General features: G+C 49.4%; 1 protein-coding gene across 3 annotated transcripts in view; it reads right to left on the reverse strand.

Moving 5' to 3' along the window:
* Positions 1 to 18,236, reverse strand: part of LOC119449354 (protein dachsous) — a 199,696-nt gene that overhangs the window by 145,964 nt on the left and 35,496 nt on the right. For all 3 annotated transcript variants that reach the window (XM_037712521.2, XM_037712520.2, XM_049665182.1), the window contains exons 7-8: positions 17,023 to 17,442; positions 5,854 to 6,256 (exon numbers count right to left, since the gene is read on the reverse strand). In XM_037712521.2, the coding sequence (XP_037568449.1) occupies positions 5,854 to 6,256; positions 17,023 to 17,442 (823 nt within the window). The remainder of the gene's footprint in view (positions 1 to 5,853; positions 6,257 to 17,022; positions 17,443 to 18,236) is intronic.

Raw genomic sequence — 18,236 nt, forward strand, 5'->3', positions numbered from 1 at the left:
AAATCGAAAAAAAAAAATGATGTTTCTCATTCTTTTTTTCAAAGCAGCTTGTTGTATTCGTCATTTTAAACAGTTCAACTTTTGTTCCGACACAAAAAACCACCCGCCAACTTTTGTGTCGTATCCCTTTTAAGATCCTGGGTCATGTCGTGAGCAGGGATGGCATTCAGCCGGACCCTGACAAGATTGCTGCAGTCCTTCGCTTTCCTCGTCCTGACAGGCCCAAAGACTTGCACAGTTTCCTTGGCCTCGCCTCTTATTTCCGTCATTTTATACAGAACTTTGCCTCCATCGCAGCTCCATTACACAAGCTACTAGCTTCCGGTGTACCCTTTCTGTGGTCCCAGGAATGCGAATTGGCGTTTGCACGCTTGAAGGACGCCCTCACGTCTGCACCTGTGCTTTGCCATTTTGATGAGGCCGCACCGACTCTCCTACACACAGACCCTAGCGGCCGCGGTATAGGTGCTGTTCTTCTACAATGCGACAACTCTTCGCGAAAGAGAGCCGTTGCATAATCTAGCCGTGTACTCAGCGCTTCCGAAAAGAACTATACGATCACTGAGCAAGAGTGCCTGGCTGTTGTTTGGTTGATACAGAAGTTTCGCCCTTATCTCCACGACCGTCATTTCACCGTCGTTACAGACCATCACGCCTTATGCTGGCTTTCCACACTCAAGAACTTGTCTGGACACCTGGGTCGCTGGATTTTACGCCTCCAGAAGTCTGGAAAGAAACACCAAGACGCCGACGCTCTTTCTCATTGCCCGCTTCCCATGGCCCCGCTCGAAACCTCTGCAATCGCTTCGCACGTCACCAGTTCGAGCAACACTGCTACGGTTTCCTCCCTGGCCTCAATGGACCAACTGCCTTTAGACGACGATCAGCCACTCGCCTCTCATCAGCTGGCTGACCCATATTGTCAACACTTCATCGATCACCTCTCTGGGGCTTCTCGTCCACCTAACGCGCGCCTCCGTCGCTAACTCGCGCACTTTAAGCTGGACGATGGCGTGCTGTATCGCCGTATTTACCATCCTGACGGGCAACGCTGGGTGCCAGTTCTACCACGCTCTCTTCGACTTCGTGTCCTTCAACGGCTTTCATGATGATTTGACAGCTAGCCACCTTGGGTTCCATAAAACCTATGACTGCATTCGAAGTCATTTCTACTGGCCTGGCCTCTCTGCTAGCGTCGCGAGATACATCGGTTCCTGCTCTCCCTGCCAGCGTCGAAAACTTCCAACATCTGCTCCTGCCAGCCAATTACAGCCGATTCCGTGCCCCACAACGCCATTCGAGGTTGTTGGGATTGACCTTTACGGGCCCCTTCCGGTCCCTACTGCTGGCAATCGATGGATAGTGACTGCCGTCGACCATCTGACACGCTACGCTGAGGCAACTTCTGTGCTTATGGGCCCCTTCCGGTCACTACTGCTGGCAATCGATGGATAGTGACTGCCGTCGACCATCTGACACGCTACGCTGAGGCAGCTTCTGTGCTTACTGGCTCCTACTTCGGAAGTTGCTCACTTCATTCTTGAAGCCATTATTCTACGCCATGTTGCTCCTTGTGTACTGCTCAGTGACTGTGGAAAGGCGTTCCTTTCACAACTGCTAAACTAAGTTCTTCGAGCCTCCGGCACCGCCCACAAGACAGCGTCTAGCTATCACCCCCAGACCAACAGGCTGACCGAGCGTTTCATTGCACACTTGCCGACATGATTGCCGCTTATATCCAACTAGACCACAAAAACTGGGATGTCCTTTGACTATTCATCACTTTCGCCTATAATACAGCCACGTAGCGCACAACTGGCTACTCACCATTTTACCTCGTTTATGGACGCTCCCCTACTTTCTTTCTGGATGTTACATTCTTCACCTCCACGGCTAATTCATCTCTATCATCGTGCCAAGAGTATGTTTCCCGACTCGAACACTGTCGCCAACGTGCTCGCCTGAACACTGAGGCCAGACAGCAAGACCGGAAAAATATTTACGACGAATGCCATCGCATTGTATCTTTTCGCCCTGGTGATGAGGTCCTGCTCCTGACTCCAGTTCGCACCCCTGGTTTGTGTGAAAAATTCCAGCCATGGTTCATAGGGCCGTACATAGTCCTTGGATAGACTTCGCCTGTCAACTATCGCGTCACTCCTCTTGACGCCCCCACAGACCGCCGTTGCCGCAATACCGAGGTTGTCCACGTCTCCCGCATGAAGCCTTTCACGCGGCATGCCTCGACACCTTGACAGCCGGCCAGGATGGCCGCTTTCACGTGGGGGGGGGGGGGGAATTAGTGTGGGCGTTTATTACGCACATCTTCCTCATCTGTATGCTATCATCATCATCCTCACACTTTTACCTATCCTCCTATTCACCTGTGTATATGATCATCATCTTCGCGTGGGTGCAGCGCTAGTTCGCTGACGAGCTCCCGGACCGAATAAATGTCGTCCCAACCGAGACGTCACAATATGTTTTAGCGTTGTTGTCACTCTTCACAATAATTATACACAAAAAAGAAAATGCGCTGATATTAACGGCGCCGTCGGCTGTGATGCGAGCACTGTTTCGTGTATTGTGTTGCAACTGTGTTTTGTGAAATTGGCATTAGCTACAACTATGCTGAATGCATACCACAGCTCAGCAAGTTTATTGATTATCGCTATTTTTTAACTTTTTCTTTCTTTTGCATTCTTTCTTTAGACTGCACTTATCATGAAGTTCACATTTACCTTATCATAAATTTGCCTGCGAGCCTGCATTGCTGCACTCCTGCATTGCTGCACTCTTGAACTGGCACTACGAGTGCGCAGGGAAAGAGTTAAACATCAGATCTTGTGGCCACTTATGTGCACATGTATTTAAAATATCTCTTCCAGACTCCAGATAAAGCCACAATAAAACTTCGAGGCAAGTAACCGTGACTTAACAATACGACTTTGCAAGAACAGGAAATTTTATTTAGCACCTTTTTGGGGGCTTATTCAGTGGCTCTAGTGCCAGGCTCTGGTTAATCTCAGCCTTATGCTTTCCATGAAAAAAACTAATATTTATATTTCCTTACGGAAAATTAATTTAGAATGCCTGGAATTACGTCACAAAAAACGATAATTTTTGGCTACTTTCAGGCTAATTAAAATTTCGCTTTTGGCTACTGTTAAGCTACTGCAGAAGCTAGTTTGGCGATCTGTAGTTGCAGTGATCTGGCAACCCTGAGGGTTATCCCAACTTTAGGGCAGGTGGGTTATCGTAAGGCCAATCTGCGCAACAGATCTTTCGAAAGGACCACGCATCACGTGACTCGATCACTGGTAACTGGTGTCGACGGTAAAGAGCAGGCGCCAATTCATCATGAAGTTCAGCATGGTTTGCAACTTGTCAAAGAATCTGAAATCTGGAGAGTGGCGGCATCTGCCGCCTCTTGCTTTCGCTAGAGAGGCCGTTTGTCGGCTTTCCGAGTGTTGCACGGCTGCTGCAAATAGATCTGTGTTGATTTGGCACCAACCGTAACTTTAGTCACTTACTCATGAAGCAGCACCGATTAGGCCTAATGGTGAGGCCATGACGAAAATTCGCCACTGGGCGATGTGGTGAAGGGCCACAACCCGTCGCTGCTTTCCGCTAAAATGTTCGTAAGGGTAGCTCATCAGTGATTGACAGCTGTTGAAGCGACATGAAGTTTGTCGCCGCATATCCAACACAATATCTGCGTGCCCATTGGCAGCTAAACGGCCCGATCATCGCACTTCATGAAATACACCCTGTTTTTATTGCCATTCTCTCTGTCCGCGTTGTGTTATGATTTCAATCGATCCTGTCAACCTGGACAAACTTTGAACCGGCAAAGGTGGCCCCAGCCTATGCGGCGCAGTTTTGTGAATTGCGGCGTTCGGGCGCTGTGTGTGTGCAATTCCTGCATTTGGCCGACATCGAGGAGCGCTCGCACTGACAAAGTCCGCTACTGTGTCAGCTGGGGCAGTTCATCTGCAGTGTGCTCGGCGCTCCTTTATATCGAATACAGTCGCCAATTGACTTTCCGGACTTCGCGGGGACCGAAAAATAGTCCTAAAAATCAAACAGTCCGAAAAACTCATTCACCCTAAAAAAGAAAATTTATTAGGCTTAGAGTGGCATAAAAAAATCTTTAATAATGCCCAGCCTCATACGACGCTTGGAGGTAATGAGATTTGCATGAATTTGCGCAAGACTGACGTCTCCGCATACAGTTGACAAGAACGTCACCGCGTTGGCAATCTCCACTATCGCCACGGAGATAGAAGAAACGAGCCCCGTTACTTCACACGTGGCCTCCGCGATCAGCTCTGGCAGCGCGTCACTTGCTCTGGTCTTCCCATTTGGCAGGACCTTGAATAAAGTTGATTTCATTCATTTATTCATTCCCATTCGGCGCATAGACCAGCGGAGAAGTGTAATCTTGCTAATTCTGTAATGGCTCAGCAACAGCGCGCTGCTGAAGCTGATCGCGGAGGCACAGGAGGTGGCACCGATCACATAAATGCAAAGCCACACATGTCTCCGATCGAGGTGCGCACACCATGTGCAAAATAGAAACCGAACTTTAAAAAAATAATAATAATAAATAACGGATTTCACAAAGTGATTATAATGATAGTGCTGACCGAATAAAAGAAAAAAGTGCCATCCTCTAGAGCGTTTTGCCAGCTAAGGAAGAGCAGGTATGGCCTCCAAGACACGAAGATGGCGCGCGCTCTCGTGCGTCTCCCAATCTTGGAGGCTATACAGCGGGCCACTGGGAGCCAAGCCTCGGCAAGCCAGCGAAAAATCCAACATGGCGGCCTCCAAGAAAGGGTAGCAATGGCTCGGAACGAGCGATTTAGTCCGAAAAATAGAACTTAGGAGCCTAAATTCATCCGAAAAATCGGTCGTGAAAATGCATTAGCTCTATGGGAACCCTGATGGTGCAGTTATGAAGTCCGGAATATCCAACAAGTCGGAATTTTCGGAGTCCGAAAAATCGGTCGGCAACTGTGCTCGTAAAATCGAATAGTAGAATTATTTGAACGTTCACTATTCGATTTGGTGATATTGGAGTAATCACACACCCCTAATTATTAATAAGCAAATTTATTGTCACCACCTTTGAATACAACAGATACTTTAGTCATTTGTATTCTCTGCAGAAAAATAGCTGATAAGATTGAAAAGACTTATTGAAAATATGGGCCAGCAAGGGGCTGCAATGACTGCTACATACTTCACAGGTTTTATTTGTAAGCCGTCATAGTCAGTGCTTAAAGTTGATTTCAGATTCAGCCAGTACACTATAATAAAACTAAAAATTCCTCTATCTCTATAACAACTAAACACTGCCCCCTTTTTTTCATCCCTCCCCTTTTTGGAACAATTTGACTTCTACTTACTTATTCTCCTCCTCCCCCACCCACTGAGTGTGGGGGAGAGTGAGCTTCATGTACATAAATGCTGCTGAGGAACACAGTTGGTGCCTTGACAAAGACGAGTACTCTTGACGAAACGTTTGCTTCAGCGACATTCTTTGTACGACTGTTAACCACTTCAAAACCTAGGTTAGTGACATTACTGCGACTTGATGATAAAGCTGGATTGAACAGAAACTCTCTGTTGTGATACTCTGTATCTTGGAGCAGTGCGCGTGCAGTTTGAGGAAGCTTTGCGGTTTTGGCACAACTTGGTACGTCAAGTCGCAAATGTAGCACTTTGGAACAAGCGGCGCAGCTGTAGGGTCCCTGGTACAACTCATTTTGTATAGCCCCCTGTGGTGAAAATCTTGCGATTGCTTGAGGGCGTGCAAGCATAATGCTACGGTCTACATAGTGCACTCACCAGTAGCTGGGTCGATCTTAAAGCTGCTGCTGTTGGCATGCAGCAGGCTGTAGCGAAGCACAGCATTGCTGCCAGTGTCCTGGTCACGAGCCTGTAGTCTACCAACCAGGTGGCCTGCTGGCACATTTTCTGGCACAATCAGCTCCAAGGCACTGGCACTGAACTCGGGTGCATTGTCGTTCGCATCAAGGACGTGCACTTCCACACTGGCTGTGGCTGACATGGCCGGGCTGCCATTGTCCACAACCACGACTGAGAGCCAGTGCAAATCGCAGGATTCCCGGTCTAGTGGCTCACGGAGGTAGAGCAGGCCACTGTTTGGGAAGATGCCAAACTCGCTGCTCGCTGTCAACCGAAAGGTCAGCCGGGCATTGTTGCCAGTGTCCCGATCTGTGGCACTCACCTGCAGCACCAGAAGCAGCAGTGATCAGAGTTCTAAGCAAACTCAGGTTAACAGCGCAGAAATATGTACATTTCTTGCAAAGAATCACAGCAATTCATTGCTCTTTGGTTGATTCAAAGTAACTTTCAAGGTTGAATGACATTTACAGGGAAGTGGATGCATAAAAACAGTTCCCACTAACGCAGTATTATCAAGAAAAAAAAATGTTGCTAAGAATCAACACGTGTTAATACACTCGAACCCATTTATAACGATACCGGTTTTAACAATATATCGGTTATAACAATGAGAAGCTGCTGCACCGTCAACTTTTGTATGTTTTCCGTAATGCAGTAACCTGCTTACTACAATGCCCCCATGCCGCATTATCGGTTATAACGATGAAGTCTGGCCGCTGGGTGTCCATGTCGAAAGGGAATGGAATGCGAACTCCTTGTAAACAAAAAAGAAAAAAAGAAATTTGAGCAGTTGCACGCTACCGCGCGCTGTTTTCTATCCTTCGCATCGCCAGCCTCGCACGCCCCTGTCCCATTGCCCTTCCACCCCTCCGAACACGAAAGGGTTGCGCCCATAGGTCTGCGCAGCGCCACCCTCCAAAACACGAATGGACTAGGCCAAATGCGCTGATAGCTGGGCCATAGAGAAAGAATTAGAGCGCCGCAAATTTGCCACGCAATAAAGCCAAAATGGCGTTATCGTCCACCGAAACGAAGCGACGTAGTTCGCGTCATCATGATCAACAGTGAAAATCGTACTGGAATAACGGAAACGCCAGGACGCTTCATATCTATTTGTGCCTTTAAAGCCTTTATTCTTGCGTTCACCGCCGCGCATAGCACCGCGTTGGCCGCGTGCCTTCGTGACTGCGTAGCCACCATCCATGCATGATCGCGTCGATAGCGGCCACAATTTCGTCCGCAGCGGTTGCGGCGAACAGTAGTTTCGTTTGATTCGGTAAGCGCGTCGGCCGCGTGCCTTCATAATTGAGTAGTCATCATTCATGATCGTGTTGACAGCGACCGTGGTTTCGTCTGCAGTTACAGCAAACGGTAGTTTCGTTTTGACTCAGTGCGTGCGTCGGCCGCGCACCTTCAGAACTCCAAGGCGACCGTCAAGGATCGCGTCAACAGCGGCTGCGGCAAAGTTTCGTTTTTACTCAGTGCAAGGCTGTCGAGGATGAAGAGCACTGTCTATCGAAATGGGCAGTGACCTGGTGAAAAAATAATGGGATGTGCGCGCGGTAGCGAAAAGCGTGTCTCAGATGAAGACGCACGCCGCGGCTACGCTGTGAAAAGTCGCGAGGCCTTCCCCACTGCGAGCGCTAATCAGTCACGAGATGATGAGAATTGCAGCTTCAGCACTGCTTTTGTGCAAAATAGAAACAGGATTCTGCCAATTCATTCAGTAAATAAAAGCGCGTTGACATAGAAAGCATTTGTTTAGTGTTTTCTTGATACCCTCGATAATTCACCATACGGTTAATTCGGACATTTTTTCGGTCCTGTGAAATCCAAATTAACGAGGTTTTACTACAGCAGTGCCATTCGTGAACCAGCCGCAACTTGTTACGCACGATCAGATCGTGCAGGAAGCAGAGTTAAACAGTTAAACGAGTCAACACTATCAGCAGCCAGATGGAGGAAGATGGTGGGGAGGGGCACTGGCCTGCCCGCCATTATAGTTTTCTCACAACAGCCTCTTTTTCATGCAACCAATGGAATTTTTGTGGCACTTGAATATTGTTATATGTGGGTTCGACTGTATATAGGTGGACAAACAAAAGTAGGACAGAATACAAGCATAATGAATAACATAATGCGACAGGCTCAGTGATTATATAACATATAACAGTGCAAACACACATTAGCACAATTCCTTATCGTACAATGTAAGCCAACATGTTCATAAATACACCACGATTTTCCATTCAGAAAGGCGATTCCATACGCTGGGTCTACATGGCAAATGTTGACTTGAAGTTGTAAACACAGTCGAATCTTGACAATTCGAACTCGATGGGGCCCGAAAATTTGTTTGAATCAAAAGAAGTTCCAATTAAAAGAAGGACTTATTCTTAAAGTATTCATGCCCCATAGCATGATGAACGAACTGTGCGAGTCGTGAAATATCGCGGCGAGTGAGGACCACGAAACTGCCCACGCCGGCCAGCCAAAGCTCGCTTCCCGATAATGGCAGAAAATGAAACTTCAGGGAGTGGGCTAAGCTGGCGCCCGGCGACGGGCGCGCGTGGAGACTGTCGAAGGTGTGGGAGGAGGGTGGCAAGGAAGCGGATTTGGCCTCGGCAACCCTGCCGCTTTGGTGGCTCCCCTCGCACTCCCTCTCAACTCCCTCGTAGCTCCCTCACCTTCAACTGTCTCCGTGCGCGCCCGCCACTGTGGCGGCGCCAACTTCGCCCACTCCCTGAAGTTTCGTTTTCTGCTATTATCGCGAAGCGAGCGTTGGCCGGACTGGGCCTACACCATTGCTTCTCTCTACGCCGCAGCCGCAGCGTTCAAGGTTAACATGTGACCAGAAAATAGAGGAAACAGAAAGAAGGGTTCACTGCCATTTGGCTGCCATGCTGGGACATACACGCATGCTCTGGCGAGTCGAGAAATGGCGACCTTGCCATGTGGGAGAAAGTAAAATTTCCGCTGCATTTCGTTTTGGTTTGTTTTCTTCGCGTGCCGAGTTCAGGGTTCTTTTCTAAGCTTTTGCTCTATGGAGGGGTCAGAGCAATGCTGGTCGGAGGTGCCGCCGCATGATTTGGCGCACTGCTGAGAACATTGTCGGAGCATGGTATGTTCGAATTAACCGTCGCAAATGCCTGCGTGTTCAAATTACCGGTCATTTTCGCTCACTGGAATGCACATAACACAGCGTCAGTTCGAATAAACCTGAAGTTTGAATTCAGCGTGTTCGAATTAACGAGATTCGACTGAACTGGAAAACATTTTAACAGCAGCAGGTCTTAAGACAGGCAAAATTACAAAAGCAGACAGCTGGCTGCACATAGCCCACATGGAGTCTTTCCAAAATAGTGGCAGTAATATTCTCGTGTGTGCCTTGGCATTGAACACACGTCAGCATCTACTGGCGACAGTGTTACTGGCACTGTGCCAAGACAGCATGCTTGGCATTGCCACAAGGCCATCGATCCTTATGCAAGATTAGAAGTCAGTCATCCGAGGAGGTCATAACCAGTTCCAGACATGCAAAAAAGCTGACGCTGCTCATTTCTGCAGCGTAATGAATTGCAATCAATTTCACTTAGAAAATGAATACTGAACTGCGGAAGAGTGCAGCTGTCACTCCTTTAACAGACGCCCATGAGTGCAGCTATGAAGGCACGTGTTAAAGGGCCCCTAAACCATCCAGAGGTCGAAATTTAGTTGTGGTCTTGCAGTTTTGCACGAGTCTACAACGAACACGTAGCCGCAAGAATTTTTCGAAATGGTGCCGTAATAACGGAGTTAAACGCGTTTGATGATCGAAAAACGGCCCTCGCTCGTTTCACTCTTTCCTTCGCTACTCTCCTCGTCGGCTGGTCTCCCCTCCTCGCCGAGTGCTTCTCGAAATGTCATCGAGAAGCACTACGTCATCGCCAATGCGCTTATCAAAACACTGCCTACTTCCGCTTAAGGCACCTCCACGCTAGTGGCACTTATACCGACGGCGAACCGGCCTACAGTGTTGTAGATCGTCTGCCGCGCGAGAGATGTCCGAAGTAGACGGCAGTTCGGCCGGCGTCCCGCCCACTGTATGGTCAACAGGGCCAATCGACGACTGCGAAGCTACGCGCCTCCGCCACCGGCAATGAAAACAACGACAGGAGACGACCGGCTCGGCTGTGCTCACATCGCAGCCGACGGCACCGCTAATATCAGCGTATTTTTCTTCTTTGTGTACAATTATTGCGAAGAGCGATAACAACGATAAGAAAATATTGCGGCTTGCAAGCGTCGGCAATTCATCATTTGTCGGAACTTTAGCTTTGAAGGGAACCGGAAAAGGCCTAGCTATGATATCGGTGCCGTCGAGCGATCAGCGCACAAATGAGTCCCGGTCTGATCCTCTCTATGTACGGCAAGGATCTCGCCACCTCGCCGTTCGCGAGCAAAACCGCTGTCGAACAGCGGCCCACGAATGGCAAACGGCGTGCGGCGAGTTACCGTGCCGGTAACGTGGATGTGGACTCAGCGCTTCTCGGCTACCCGCTGTTGCTGCGGTGAACGGCCGTTGTGAATTTCGCATCTGCGGAAATCGCAGCTGCGGAAATCGCAGCTGCGGAAATCGCAGCTGCGAAAATCGCACTGCAAAATCGCACCATGTGAAACAGCCTTTATGCGAAGCGTGCCGCTATAGACAAGAAAACGATCGCCTGAAGGCGCTGCTGCGCCTCCTGACAGCGCCCCCAATGTGGAAATTTCAAGCAGCGCGGTCGCTCCGCGGTGCAGTCTCCGCTTTGTTTACATTGTTTCGCCCGCGCTTTCCTTCGCTGCTCGTGCTCACGGCGCTCCGTTTTCGACGGCGGCAGATCGCCTGCTTGCTGAACAGCGATGCAAAGACTGCGGTGCGATTTCAAGAGGGTTGCCGACGCCAACAGTTTTTTTCGTGGCGGCAACCTCAAGAAAGGGGAGCGTCTGCTTCCACACGTGTGTGGTGTTGAAAAATTGTGGGCGGTGATGTGACAGTGAAAGCCAAGTGCGTGTCGGAGGTGTCCAACAAGATAGTATACGACATCGAGTTAGAGGTACACACCGAGTTCAGTCATTTAGTCACTTTTATTTCTCTATGGTGCAGTCACAAAGCGGTCATCCATGTTTGCAGAGATGTGCAGAGACGGTGACGATTACGGTTGGTTTCGTTGGTCGCTGGGCGCGCACACACGGCTGCTCTCAATTTGGCTTCCAGGGAGTGGCATCAGCACTGTCGGAACAGAAAGAACACATGCATTAGGCACCAATAAGCCAATACAATTAATTAACGATGTAAGTACTACATATGTGCATAATGCCTTATATCATGCTGTATAAATATTTAAAGTATATCATGCCTTATTCAATGCTAGAGTCATGGCAACTCATTGCATTATTGAGCAAGGTATCTTTTCACTGGTCATGAGAAATCACTCGTACAAACTGCTCCGCGAAATGAACCCAGGTCACGGTAACCAGCGATTACCTTGGGACCAGCAGCACGAGCGCAAGAATTAGCAATACATGCCTCACCAAAGCAAATCTAGTTTCTCGTCGGGCGAATGCCCCGCCGCAGCAAAAGTAAGCTCACACCAATGGCCGGCTACTACACGAAACGAAGATTCTTGGCGGGAAGAGTGAAGCAGGAAGAATGTGCAAGGTGGCAATTAATTTAAAGCATGATTGGATATTGTGAACCCAGAAAGCATGGCCAAGCAACAAACATAACGCGCGCGTCTCGGGCAGCTGCTTTGCGATCTGCCGCTTACCGACCTGCCGCTTACCGACCTGCCGCTTACCGACGCATGCGATGACCGCAGCTTGCATTAAATACGGAATTCCACCACACAAAAGACAAGTAACGTGCGGCCCTATTTGTTGCCTGTACAACTAGGAATTTAAGTTGCAGCGTTTGGAAAAAGGATATAATTATCTTGAGCCAGTCTTTGCCATCGCGAGTGAAAGAACAGTACAATAAATTAAATTCGTAGGTTTTACATGCCAAAAGCACAATATCATTATGAGGCACGCTGTAATGGAGGGTCTCAAGAATAAATTTGACCACTGGGGGTTCTTTAACGTGCACAAAAATCAAAGTACATGGCAAGAACTGTATTCTTGCATTTCGCCCCATCGAAATGCGGCCGCCGTGGCCGGGAATCGAGCTCGCATCGTCGAGCTTAGCGGCGCTACACGTATGCATTTACCGCTAAGCTAACACAGCGGATTTCACTGTACGATTCAACTACGCGACCCGTCTAAACAAACGGCCATGCGCTAAATACAGGCACATTAATATTGCGTTTTTATCGAGCGGCCGTGATATTGCACGCGAATGCGAAAGTACGTGACTTACTTGACTCAGCGCACTGCAGTTATCCACGCTTGTCGTCTGTCCTCCTCGTACCACCTCTCCGGAATTCTGTAGAACTTCACAGGCGGCTTTCGACTTTTTGAGGCTCTTGTGGCAATCAACAACACGGCAGTATTGCGTGCCACCTTTCCTGGTTGATGAGGTCGCGCTCGCCGTCACGAAAACAACGCACGCGGTCGCTCGCGCCGTAGAGAACACAGCCGCGCGCCGGCCCGGCGGCGACCTTCGACACTTCCATCCTGCCGCCAGGGGAGTGGGCGGCGCTGGTGCTGTGCGGGCAAACTTCAGGTTGCCTCGTCTATAGATCCTGTGTTGCGCGAACGTCTGGAAAAGCCAACACTGTCGCACTCTGTTCGCGCAGCTAATCAGACCGCTAAGCATGACTGTGTTGGAGCGCGAGCGATTTGGCACTTGCATTGCGCTGTAATTACTGATTCGCAAAGGTGCACAAGCGAGCAACACTATGAGGAAGAGCAGGGAGCGCGCGTACTTGCTAGCAGACAAACCGGAAGTCGTAGGCTCTTGTTCGACCAATGGGCATCGTGCCCGACGCTGATATCACCAGATTCACCCTGCTGACATCGTGACGACCGCTGGGGATACCGGAAAGGCCAGGAGAGGAGGACGGCATTGTTTTTTTTTATTTTGCGGCGCGCCCGCAGCACGTAGTGTTGCAGCGTTTGGCATCATTGATTGTGACAGCATTCTGAACTCGATGTGCGTGTTTACTAGAAATGTTCAAAAAATATCTGAGGTGGTTTAGGGGCCCTTTAATGCAGTATTATCCGTGCCAAGAAACACGAGAATAAAGGCTATAAACGCACAATAAGGCACAGAACGTCACAGCGTTCCTGTCATTCACAGACGACGTCTGTTGATAACTATGATAATGTAGACACCGTCACTTCGTTTCGATTGGACGCTAGCGCCGTTCTTGCTCTTTTGCAGTGCTCCGTACTCGCCGAGCTTCAAGAGCTGTCTGAATTAACCGATGTGTGGCCACATACTTCCGATTAACAAGAACGATTATATTAAGTAGAGTCGAATCCCCCTAAACCAGGGGCTCTCAAGCATGTTCGCTCCAGGGAACCCTGCCAAGCACCATGAAGCACCAAGAAACTCCCCCCCCCCCCCAATTAACCAAATTAAAATGTCCTAAATAACCGAATGTCGAATTATCGAGGGTATCAAGAAAACAATAAACAAATGCTTAACTACGTCAACACGCCTTTATTTACGCAATGAATCAGCAAATCCTGTTTATATTTAGCACAAGACTAGTGCGGAAGCTGAAATTCTCATCATCTTGTGACTGATTAACGCTAGCAGCGGCGAAGGCCTCGCGGGCGTACATCCCGATTATTTTTTCGCCAGTCAGCTGCTCGCCAACAAATTGTCTGTCCATCGCGATATAGCAGGTGCTCTTAATCTTCGATAGCTTTGCACTGAGTCGAAGCAAAACTACTTCTTGCCACAACCGCTGCGGATGAAACCGCGGCCGCTATCAACGCGATCATGGACGACGACCTTGCGGTTCAGAAGGCAGGCGGCCGATGCACGCACCAAGTCAAAACGAAACTACCGTTCGCTGCAAGAAGTGCGGATGAAATCGCGGTCGCTATTGACGCTACCATGGATGGCGACTACGCAGTTGTGAAGGCACGCAGCCGACGCACGCACCGAGTGAAAACGAAACTACTGTTTGCCGCAACCGCTGCGGACGAAACTGCGGTGGTTATCGACGTGATCATGGATGGCGACTACGCACTTATGAAGGCATGCAGCACGCCACCAATGCGGTGTTACGCGCGGCGATAAACGCAAGAATAAAGTCTTTAAGGGCAGAATTAGGCACGAATCACTCCCGCGTTGCTGTCAATCAAGTGCCGCGCAATATTTCCGCTGAGGACCATGACGATGCAGACTGCGCGCTTCGTTTCGGTTGGACGCTGACGCCGCTCTTGCCCTTCTGCGGCGCGTACTTGCGACGCTCCGCGCATTTTTTTTCTTCAATTTTTCATTCCTCCAACATATACGTCAGTGCGCACGCAATCGGCAACTACGCTATCTACAAATGGGAGAAATGCGCATGCTGGTAAATTACGGCCTCCGAGATTCAACTGCGAAAGCTTAGGCGCGCCGCCCGTTTTCGGAGGTTAGATGGCTACAAGCTGCTTGCGGATTTATTGCGCAGTTCGCGCGTTGCCGTTACACGCTGTGATGTGCTTTTTTGACACTCGGGCATGAGTAATGGAAGTTATGTGGATCAAGCGCACCTCGTTTTCTTCGTTTTAGCTACTTGGTGACGCGGAACCACGCAAAATTTATCAGTGGCTCGCGGAACCCCGAGCAGGGGCCTGCAGAACCCCAAGGTTCCGCGGAACCTACTTTGGGAACCCATGCCCTAAACGAGTGCCACTGCAACGAAATTTCCGCCATAACGAAGATTTTCCGATTCCTCGTCAGCTGCCCATAGAAAGTAATCCAAAATAAGTCCCTTCATAACAAAGGCGTTTTATTCGTAATTTCCGCTTCAACAAACTTTTCGAGAACGAAACTGGGACTCAAATGAAATTGGAACTGCCGAGTACGTCAAATTAGAAGGCCCTTCCAAAGCTGTGACGATCGTACGTCCGCTTGAACGAGGTTTTCACGAACGAAATGAAATTCAAAGTACTGATTTAGGCCACTGCAATCCATAGACATGCGTGATCATGACGCGCCTGCGCGAGACTGCAGGGGATCATCGCCTTAAAAGCCAACCAAAACAAGCACGAGCAAACGATGCTACGAGTGCGAAAATAGCAGTTGGGTGAGTCTGCATGACGGCAGTTTCCTGCGCGCACGTCACAGCAGGGGCAGCTCTCATTGGTCTGCTTCGCTCGCAGCTCGTTTGCCGCCAGGGTGCGCGGCAATTTAAATCAGTCCAGGACCGATCCCTCCCACGGCATGAAAAACCTGCTTCACGGCAGCTTTTGTGGCGTGCGTTTTGCCGCCGCTGGCGCGCAGCACACGTTTTTCCGCTAGTGGGTCATTGGAATGTAATTTATATCTAATACACTTGAGTATAAAGCTACAAGTTTCAGAAATAAAAGTTTGCAGTCGTATCATCCACTTTCAGGTGAAAACGCGATCATATCAACCGCATGAAAACACACTGCTCCTATGGGGGCGTTGGCAGGGAAAAGAAAAAAAAGATGTATCATCCCGAAAAACGTATTACGCAGAATCGTATCAACGAAGTTCCACTGTACTCGGATGTAACAAAGAGGAGCTGCTATGGTGAACTTTTGTTTGTGCAGTCGAACCTGGGTATATCGAACTCGCCAAAAAACGTTTATTAGTTCGATATATGGCATGATTCGATATAGGCCCACTATAGGATTTGATGACGCAAAGGCACATACCAATAAGAAAAGTACTTTATTAATATGATGGCTTACTTGCGTGCCCTACTTTGGAACAAAATAGTCCTGGATTTTATTCTGTTTCAACGACTTCGCTGCTTGCGACAGCACGCATGCCTCCACGTTGTCCAACGAGTCGGAGCCTCCAGCTGAGGCCGCAACCTTCTATATTCACTTCTCACCGCGCTCGACTCGATTTATGATTTCGAGTTTCGCGGCGAACGGCAAATTCTGCCTCTTTGCACAAGCCATGACGACAGCGCGCCAAGAAAGTTCACAGAGCGCCAACAGGCAACACCACCAGCACGGACCACGCTGAATGAGGACTCAAGGAAAAGAGGCAGCAGCAGGCACACAAGCATAAAGAAAGAAAAAATGGCGCTCACTTTTACCGCCTCCGCGCCTCGGAGAAAGCACAACGGCCTCTGATTGGCTGTAAGCGCTGCGAGCAGGCCAGGATCATTTTTTGCAGGGGGGTGTTCGCCCGTGCACAGCCGGGTCTAAACCACTTTTTCTAGGGTGGCGCCGGCAGTTTTCCCCGCCGCCGCGAGGGAAAGCCAACTTGCTGGGGCACTTTTGAGGCACATGGAGTTTGATATATCGGTTGTCGTTGCTATTTTCGTTCGATGTAACAGTAACTTTTGCTATATATTCTCAATGTAAATTTACCGTGTTTAGAAATTGTTCGATATACGGGATAATTTGATATAAACGGGTTCGATATAGTCGGGCTCGACTGTATGCTAAGGTAAAATAAGCCACTCACTACAATGTTCCCATGCTGCATTACTGGCTATAACAATTAGATCTGGCTACTGGGTGAATGTGCTGAAACGGAACACGAAATACAGGAAAAGAAATACGATGCAAGCCGCTTTGCCACATTTACCTTCGTACCACGCACTCTGCACGGCGCACCTTTGTCGCCCATCTCCTTTCTACCCTCTTGCCGACGTCGGAGGGGTGGAAGGGAGACGGGAGAGGAAATTTGAACAGCGAAGACTCTTCAAAGCCTCAAATCCAGGCTGCTCTCATGCAAGAATTCAATGAATGCCTTTAGAACATTGCGCAGATGACAAAGGTTTGGCCAAGGTCCCAATAGAACCTTTCCAGGCAAGGGTTGATTGTTGAACCGAAACAAATGTTGTGTCAATGGGTGTTTTTGTACAGTATTGACATAATACAATTCCTAGTACAACATCGGCACACAGTGAACAATTAGAACAATGATGTAAGTAAACTTTCTTATTCTTTATATACTTGCAGCGCCCTCACTCAGTGCCTTACCTGCAAGAAGTGCGAGTTGACTGGCAGGGACTCCAGCACGTTGACACTGTACGCAGGTCGGTCAAAGACTGGGGGATTGTCATTGACATCCTGCACCTCAATGAGCAACGTCATAGAGGCCGACTGCGCTGGAGTGCCCCCATCAGCAGCGCCCAACACGAGGTGCAAGCGAGGCTGCGTCTCGTAGTCCAGTGGCCGAAGCAGGGCCAGCCGCCCCGATCGAGACCCGAGTTCAAAGAGACCTGGGGGTGCCTCGAGCAGCGTGTAGCGCACCGCGCCATTTCGCCCTGCATCAGCATCGTGCGCCTGTGCCACATATGTCGCTGTACCAACGGCCACATTCTCAGGCAAGCTGAGCTTGAGCACTGCACTCTCGAAGCGTGGTGCATTGTCGTTGACGTCCCAGATTGTCACGTTCACCTGCGCATACAGGTTTCTCAACATGGGCATGTGGAAAATGCCATCAAATGTGTACCACAGATAAATCGGAACATACGTATTTACACGATTGTAGGTCGACCCATTTTTTCAAATTTGGCAATCCAATGTTGGGAGGTCGGCTTAGAATCGAAACCGAACGGTGTACCGCTAGTAACGGCAAGAGAAACGAGAAATCAGGGGCGCTACGGCGTGGTTACAACTTTGCACCTACGTTTTTATGGTTACGGTAGAAGCGTAGCGTAATAATTTACTGTATTGCATACATTTTGATTGCGCGCACCACGAGCGCATGGCTCTTGTGGGAGCATCGATCATGGAAGAGCCGCCGTTTAGGGGGTATTGGTAGATGGCGAAAGAGCCGCCGTTTAGGGGGTATTGGTAGATGGCGAAAGAGCCGCCGTTTGGGGGGTATTGGTAGCTGGCGGAAGAGCCGCCGTTAGGGGGGTATTGGTAGTTGGCGGAAGAGCCGCCGTTAGGGGGGTATTGGTAGTTGGCGGAAGAGCCGTCGTTTGGGGGGTATTAGTAGTTGGCGGAAGAGCTTTTCTTTGAGACACGATTGTTTTCGACGGCCGCACGCATCTGTCACTTCTGCTGTTGTGCTGAATCGTCGCGCCTGTCATGAGTGCCAAGAACTTTCGGCGCTCGTTCTCAGCAGCGTTCAAACGGGCTGCTATCCTCCATGTTGAGGAAACTAACAACTGCGCAGCGGGACACAAGTCTGGAGTCGGTGAACGTGTGGTGCGGCAGTGGCGGCTTCAGCGCAAGAAAATTTG

The sequence above is a fragment of the Dermacentor silvarum genome, chromosome 4 (assembly GCF_013339745.2).
Source record: "Dermacentor silvarum isolate Dsil-2018 chromosome 4, BIME_Dsil_1.4, whole genome shotgun sequence".
Lineage (NCBI taxonomy): Eukaryota > Metazoa > Arthropoda > Arachnida > Ixodida > Ixodidae > Dermacentor > Dermacentor silvarum.